We start from the raw sequence: 8,038 nt of genomic DNA on the forward strand, positions 1-8,038 counted from the left end.
GCCCGGCCCCTCGCTGCCCGCAGCCGGACGCGGGGAGCGGCGCCATGATGCGGCTGGGGCGGGCGGGCCGGGAGCTGCTGCGCTGGGGCCGCGGCGGGTGCCCTGGGGCCGCCCCGCGGCGGGGCGCGGAGGTGCTGGTGGGGGCGGCCGGCGGGGAGAGCAGCGGTGAGTGGCGGCCCCGCCCGGGCGTGCGGGGGGCCGGGGTGAGGCCCCCGCGCCCGCTTAACGCCGGTTCTGAGGGGTCCGTGGGTCTGAGAGGGTGTCGGAGCCGGTTTTGTGGTGCTGCGGGGAGGCGGCGTGATGATCGACCTGGTTTTAGCAGTTCCCGGTAAAAACACGTCAGCTCCCGTCCCTGCTCTGGTGCTCGTGTACCCCAAAAGAGGACCGACCGCCTGTGGAGTCCAGAGCAGGCAGGTTGCTAATAGTCTCTCTGAGTTATACCCTGCTACTTTTCTCGAGAGCACAGCTACCAAATAAATAGCTAGATGCATTTAAAAAAAAAAAAAAAAAAAGTTACGTCTGCAGGAGATCTCAATACAAGAAGTTCTGGTTTGCATTCCTCAGATTTTTCTGGTATCAGTGATGTACAGTGCTAAAGGTAGGACAGCATCAGGACATGTCTGTGCTTATCTGTGCATGGGTCACTGAGCAATTTGAGTTTTGGTTCACATTGCCATTGGAATTACTTTTTGCTAAGGGCAACTGTTGCAGGAGTGTATAAACAGCCCCTGGTAGTTTTGCTAGTTACATATACCTGAATGTAGCTACCAGAACTGTGAATTTCCCGTTTGCCAGTGCCCGCTGTGCCTTTGTTCTGTGTGACACGTCTCTTGTTCACTAACCAACAACTGGCATTGGCAGAGGAAGAGACAGAGACCTGCTGGCGGAGCAGGACCAGGGATGGCAGATACAGGTGCATCTGTGCACCTACAGCAGCAGCATCTCACAATGTTACAGCCTGGGAAGGGAGTAGAAGTTCAGCCAAGGAAACTGGAGATGTTTTTGGATACTCATTTACAAAACCCATTGGATACTCATTTACAAAACCCAGCTGCAAGGAGGAAGTAGGTAGATGCTGCAGTCTGGTTTTTCTGCTTGGACTTAGGAACTTTGAGTGAAGTCCTTTTCCACTGATGGGCTTATTAACTTTAAATTAAATGGAGCTGCAATTTCAGAATGGTTCTGGAACACAGAGAGTGACCAGTCTGTGCTATTCTCATGCAAACAGCAATCCCAAGCAGATGGTTTTCTTCATTAAGGAATATACTTGAACATAGTAAGATGGTACAATAACAACTGAAATAATATTCAAAACAGAAACCTAATCTGGATCTTTTTTTTTTCCCATTCCTGCAGTGATTTTAAGACATATTCTTGGATATCATGTTCATTTTTTTTAAAGTCTGCTTTTTTATATTATTCACAGTGCTATTGAATTTTACAGTTGTCCTGCATAACTGGGTTTAAAAGACATGGTCTACCACCTCCACTTTTAAAATAACTGATTGTTTTAGAATGTACTTTATATGCATTTTCAGGACAGAGAAGATGCAGCATATGCAGATATTGTTCCCAGTTGAATTACTGTGTCAGAGAATTAAATGAAGTATAACTGAAATTGTCTCCTATTACTAAGGTATTGCTGAAATCCTAATGAACCGACCCCACGCGAGAAATTCATTGGGAAAAGTATTTGTAAATGAAGTGAGTATGGGCCTGGCTTGTAAACATTTGGAATCACAGTAACTAAATGCACAAAGAATAGTTGTGGGAGATCTGAAACAAAAACTTAATCTCTTGCTGAAGGTCTAGGAGACTGCATTGGGGTGAGGCAGGTTGGCCTGAAGAAAAAGATGGCAATTTGTCCATACTTCAGATGTGGACTGGACAGGGATATTGGAGTTAATTAAGTTAGATAACTTGGATGCAAGTTAACGTCCTCACTTGCGTAATTACAACAAAAACATACTAATTGTCAGACCTTAGCAGATGATCTGTTCAAGGCTGATACATTCTAATGAAAGTCTGGCTCATGCCTGGAAGAGGAGTTTAAGGTACAGCAAAGGTTCATCTTGGAATAGAAGAAAAAAAGAGATGGGGAGATGTGTCATTCTGAGGCTGTCATGGAAAGCTCCTGCTGGCTCCATATATGTGTTTTCCAGGAAATTTCTGGCACCTGCAGGAAAAAAAAAAAAAGAGACTTTAATCATAGATTAGGAGCTTGCTGTAATTTAGGTATATACATTTATATGCTTAAGGTTTTTCTTCTCTTGTTTGTACTCCCTCCTCACAGCTGTTCAGTGCTCTGGAACAACTCCGCCTTGATGAGAAGGTTCGCGTGGTGGTATTCAAGAGTGAAGTGAAAGGTGTATTTTGTGCTGGTAAGTAACAAAGGCTCTGCAAACTATTGTTGAAAAATTTGGTGGCTCTTAGGGCTGTGGGCTGATCAGATTGTGCAGAAAAGCAGTTGGAAATGCTCAGTAAAAGAAAAACGGGCTGGCTTTTGTGTAGCAAATAACAAACACATCGCTATCTCTTTCTCCTGTCTGCCTCTCGGCTTCAGTGCTGAAGACGCGCGTGATGGATTGAGCCGCACAGGCTGCAAGCTGCTGCTGTTTTCTGTTTATAACCATCTTCAGGCACAGGCACCTCTAGTGTTGGATCCCTTGGTTTTCAGTTTTATGGATTATCATTCTTATATACAGTGACTGGTGCTCCTCTGTGGAATCTTTGAAGGGCACAGAGCCCTAGCCACTGCTTCACCCCAAATGTCCATGCTCCAAATTCCATTGAGCTTACTTGACCAGAACACTCTATTTCAAGGCTTCAGAAGTGGTCTGTCCTCTGGGATGGGCAGAAGGGAACATAGGTCAGATGTGTTTTCCCTGTTCCTGGATTCTAACTTTTTCATTCCTCTATTTAGGTGCAGACTTAAAGGAACGTGCAAAGATGGATGATGCGGAAGTTGGGCACTTTGTTAAAAGGCTGAGAAATCTCATGGATGAAATAGGTAAATTATTATCTCAGTTGGGACATTTATCCTAGGCTACCTGTACTGAGACATGCGGAACTGCTGCAGGAGGGGAATGATGCAGTCGGATAATCCCCGCAGGTTATCTGTTCAGGAGCAGCTTCTCAAAGGGCACCAGTTTATGCCTGAAACAAAGATTTAATTAGAATTAAATATCAACTACCCTGCTGCTACTCTAAGGCCAAGATGCATTTCAGTGCTGCTTTTTCCATGACGAAGAGCAGCGCACACACACATATAGTAAGTGTCTGCTATAACAAAGCATTCTATGTGCAGTTCTGTTTAATCCTTGGGAAACAGTGCCAGGCAAAATGAGACATGTCGGTTGTCCTGCTTTTGATACATGCTCACAAACACTCACGATACAGCAATGACCTAAAAATATGGATTTGGGTCTCTGAATGGATTTGTTGAATGTCAGGGTGTTTGTACCTAGAATTCCCACACACACCTTTTTTGTGAAAGGAATATGGACTTTTGCAATTTATTTTCGTCCCCTATTTATGAATTATTCTGCTCTCACTAGAGAAGAATACCAAAGTGAAAGCTGACTAAAATACCAATCGGAATTGCTGTAATTAAGCAACAATGTAGAGATAATGACCCTGTCTCCCAAACTACAAAAGCAGTTGGGTGGAGTAGTTAGAGCACAGAACTAGCAGGTGTCTGAAGTCTGCTTCCATCTCCCTGAGTATTTAAAAAGGTATTTTACTGAGGAACTAATCACCAGATATCTCAGGTTCCTCAGCTATGAGGTGACAAGTGTTGACCAAATTCAGGAGCTCTGGCTAACAAAAGCACCAGAAAAGCTAATACTTGTAACAGTGACTAGGGATGGTGTCTTTGACTGTTTAACTGCAACAGCTGGGTATTTGCATAATAAATTTGCAAGGAGACAATCGATCCAGTTTTGAATTTGCATGCTGCTTTGCGTGTAAGAGTATTTTGCATTCTTACAAAAAAGGGAGAAGTGCAAAAAGACAGTTTCTACTGTTTAGAGACAGTCAGAAAGTTTGTGGCAGAAGATGAATTCTTGAACAGTTTTGAATTGGAGAACTACAAAAAGCTTTAGAATTACAGCATTTAAATTCCAGAAATGAGCGGAGCAGAACTTCTGGAATAAAACTATATAATCTGTATTATCTTCTCTAGCTGCCCTGCCCGTACCCACAATTGCCGCAATAGATGGCTACGCACTGGGTGGTGGACTGGAACTGGCGTTAGCGTGTGACCTTCGAGTAGCAGGTTTGTGTGTTGCTTACTACAGAATTCTTCTTGTAAAGGTGACTATATTTTAAAGAGAACTTATGTGCAGGATATCTGGCTGTTAATGGCTAAGAGAGATACTTCGTGGTTCAGGAAATGAGTAGGCATTTGTTCTGAAACTGTGACATTTAGTTACTATTGGGAAAGCAGTTTCCTTGCTTAAAAAGTAAAGCCTATTTTTAGACAAGATTAGGATTCCTTCAGAAAGCTATTTATTGGTAGAATTAAATAGTTATGCAATATTGGATTGGCACTCCGACTAGATCTAATCTTTCCTACTTAATTCAGTTTGGACTTGGAAGTCTTCTTTCTTCTGTTTCCATTCTTCTATCCATTGCATTTTATCTAGGATGGACCTAAGGTTCATTTTTCTAGATAAAATTGCTACATGAGGGGTAAACAGTCATACTACACATCCCTTATCTGACTTGAGACAGGTATTCATTAAGCACTGTAGCATTCAGACTTTGTGGCTACCTGGAGAAACAGAGTTCCAGTTCAGTACTGACAGCTTATAGTTTTATTAGTCAGTTCAGTATGGAAAATTTGTAGTTATAGACATCAAAAAGTAAGTAAACCCCATAATTTATTTATTTATTTTTTTAATAGCTTCATCGGCTAAAATGGGCCTTATTGAGACCACAAGAGGGCTTCTTCCTGGAGCAGGTAACCTTCATTAAATCTTCAGTCTCTTACTTTCTCAGCTATATAGTAAATATTTTGCTGCTAGAGCAATTGGACTGTTTCAAAGATAAATTGGAAGTAGCATCTTACAGTGACCCAAGAGATGTATGAATCCACAGTTCTGTTCCAAGCCCTGTCTCAGACTTGCTATGAATTTTGTAAAGTCCCTTAATACCTTTTCTGGCAAATTAGAATCCTCAAAAGGACGCTAATGCCTTGCAGATACCTTGCAAAATGTTGACACATTCAGGTAGCAGTTATTAAAGAGACATGTGATCCCTTTATTTTTCAAACCTCCTGGTTATATAAGGAGAAAAAAATACTTTTATTTTTTGAGGTATTTCTCAGAAATGGAAAATGGTATTTTTGCTGTTGTCATAAGGTGGAACCCAGCGCCTGCCTCGCTGTGTTGGAATAGGTCTTGCAAAGGAACTCATTTTCACTGGTAGACAAATTGATGGGCAAGAAGCCGCCTCAATGGGATTAGTAAATCACGCAGTGCCACAAAACAGCAAGGGAGATGCAGCTTACCAGAGAGCACTAACTTTAGCTAAAGAAATCCTTCCTCAGGTAAGTGGGTTATTCATGTGGTCAATGTGAAGAAGGCATTTCTGCTTCCCATAAGAGAGAGCAAACAAACATTCAAAATTTTGTTCTATGAAATATTAAAATCTTGGTTCCTGATGTTTAAGCCTTTTAACTCCGTCTTTTTTTGTAAATGCAATTTCTGTAGGAACATGTATTAACATCCAGCTCCTTAACCCCTAGGACAGTTTTACCTCGCAGCTGCAGTTATGCAGACCTGCAGCACACACTGTAACCTTGTACCATGTACATCTGTTAACTGTAGATAACAAATTGGGGTTTTTCTAAATACTTATTAACTTACTGCAAGTATCTGTAGACTAAAAGATCATTTGGAGGTAGGGTAATGATGTAACTACACTAGTATGAAGTGTTAAAATGTTTGTTTTTTTAATTAAGGCTCCATTTGCTGTGAAAATGGGGAAACTGGCAATAAACAGAGGAATAGAGGTAATAACTTTTTTTTTAAAATACTGAGGTAAATGAAGCAGACAGGCAGCTCTTACAAATTACTTCAGTAAAAATGTTTAGAATAGTTGAGTTTATAATCCCTGTTTAGACAAGACATTTAAAACCATTTCAGGGGGTTCAAAGACTTTCTTTAAAGACAAAATTAATACAGCAGGATTTTTTTCTATAGATGCTACCACTGTAATTCTAATACAGGAGTGAAGGTCACTCATTACAAGAGGATGTTTAGTGATTTGAGGGCTAAGAAATAGTTTTGAGGGCTGTACTTCAGACAGATCTCACTCCTTCCCTCTCACCCCCAGGTTGACATTGCATCAGGGATGGCTATCGAGGGGATGTGTTATGCCCAGGTAGGTTACCTTCAAACTACATTCCTGAAAGGAACAACTGTACACTTTCTAAAGCCAGATATTCAGTGTCCTCTTGTATTTACCTATGACAGAACACCTAACAGCTAAATATAAAGCTTTGAGATACTCAAGTGCAGTTCGAGATTCCTGTTTCAGAATATTAACTGTTATGTCATGCATAGCTGCCTCTCAGCCTGCCCAAGACCAGAGTCCTTCATTAAATACCCTTCTGTCTAAAATAATTGTATATTCTTAGTTTCAACCATATGTTAATTACAAGATGAGCTTTACCAATAGCTTTAACAAATGAAAAAAAAAAACCCAAACATTCTTCTGTAGTCATTCTTTCTGACAAGTTTTGAGTGCATAGACCTTTTTCAGCTAATGGAACAATCTAATTGCTGGTCCATTATTTTAAGATGGTAGCCTTAAAACTGTGTTTCTATATAGTTCTATGGTCTTGGTCGCTTTGCTTGTGATTTACATAATAAGACAATCTCCTTATTTTCCTTAATGTATCATTGAAAGAAAAGCAATCTTAGTCTTAGACCACTACTGCCAGATTAGTCAGCACTTAAGTCAGATTTGTCAATGAAAAACATACCTTTTTCTTTTTAAATTTAGAATATTCCCACAAGAGACCGTCAGGAAGGGATGGCTGCGTTCAGGGAGAAACGACCACCTCAGTTTATTGGCAAATAATACTTCTTACCCTCTCCTTCATTTTTGAATGTAGAGGAGGACTGAAGAGGACCTACTGATTTTTTTTTTAATTAATATTTTTATGACTGCATTCTGTGTACTTAGCTCCTTGCCTTGGACTGGATCTGTACTTCACGGGATCATTTTGCTGTAAGAATTCCCAAATAAAGATTTAACTTTGTACAGCTGCTCTCTTTCAAGAGCATACATCTTAAGTCATTGGTTACGACTCTCAAATAGATGTCAAGTAAGGAGTATGGAGAAACTTTGGCTCACCATGAGCAAATAATAAAAAAAAAAAAGGCAGATAGCATGCTGCATCTAAACACTGATACAAAAATATTATTACTCTGAAGAGCAAGTCAACTTACATTATCAGTACTCTTCCAACTAATCACACAGAACAAGAAGTATTAACAGAGCAATGGTGTTTGACCCCAGATCTGCTGTGAATAGTGCAAAACAGCGAGTTATCACCCCAGCCAACAGAACTTTGGCAAGGCCTGTATGTGCACATACATGTGGCTACTGTTACTGGTCTATCCCAGACATCTTGAGCATGTCACTTTTCTCCCATGACCTGTTCACCTTTGCCGCCTGGCTGGAAGTTGAAGTTATTTTCTCCCACTGCTTAGAGGTTCTCCAGCACCAAGACACACCACACAGTTTAGCTTATAGCTTCTTACTTCCCGAGACTGGGGCTTTCAAGCAAAAGAGAATTAATATAGTTAGAGAAATGTATTTTCAGTAAACATAGGTTATCAAAATACACTTTAAAAAGCATGGCGTACTGCACTGCAACTGAGTGTCACTTCATGCTATGACAGTCTTGCAGCATGGTGCAATTTCACCTGTGCCAGAAGTTAACTGAACAATTCTGTGAGAGAATCTTATCAAATTATACATATGAGTCTCCTATGAAAAGATCTGCAAAGGGTGAAGCAGGGTC

The 8,038-nt window shown here is 40.9% G+C and overlaps 1 protein-coding gene across 3 annotated transcripts; it reads left to right on the plus strand.

Moving 5' to 3' along the window:
* Positions 1-34: 34 nt before the first annotated feature.
* ECHDC2 (enoyl-CoA hydratase domain containing 2) lies at positions 35-7,274 on the plus strand. 3 transcript variants are annotated; one of them, XM_082052940.1, is made up of 10 exons: positions 35-165; positions 1,637-1,704; positions 2,294-2,381; positions 2,924-3,010; positions 4,184-4,276; positions 4,907-4,963; positions 5,364-5,551; positions 5,966-6,016; positions 6,340-6,387; positions 7,012-7,274. In XM_082052940.1, exons 1-10 carry the CDS (start codon positions 45-47, stop codon positions 7,087-7,089), a joined length of 879 nt encoding a protein of 292 aa, XP_081909066.1. In that variant the 5' UTR covers positions 35-44; the 3' UTR covers positions 7,090-7,274. The 3 variants fall into 3 exon arrangements, with proteins under 3 accessions (XP_081909066.1, XP_081909065.1, XP_081909064.1); XM_082052939.1 differs by having other exon boundaries at positions 104-165; positions 1,539-1,704; XM_082052938.1 differs by lacking the exon at positions 35-165 and adding an exon at positions 538-598.
* Positions 7,275-8,038: the final 764 nt, after the last annotated feature.

Source organism: Streptopelia decaocto (assembly GCF_964273445.1).
Source record: "Streptopelia decaocto genome assembly, chromosome: 5".
Taxonomy (NCBI): Eukaryota; Metazoa; Chordata; class Aves; order Columbiformes; family Columbidae; genus Streptopelia; species Streptopelia decaocto.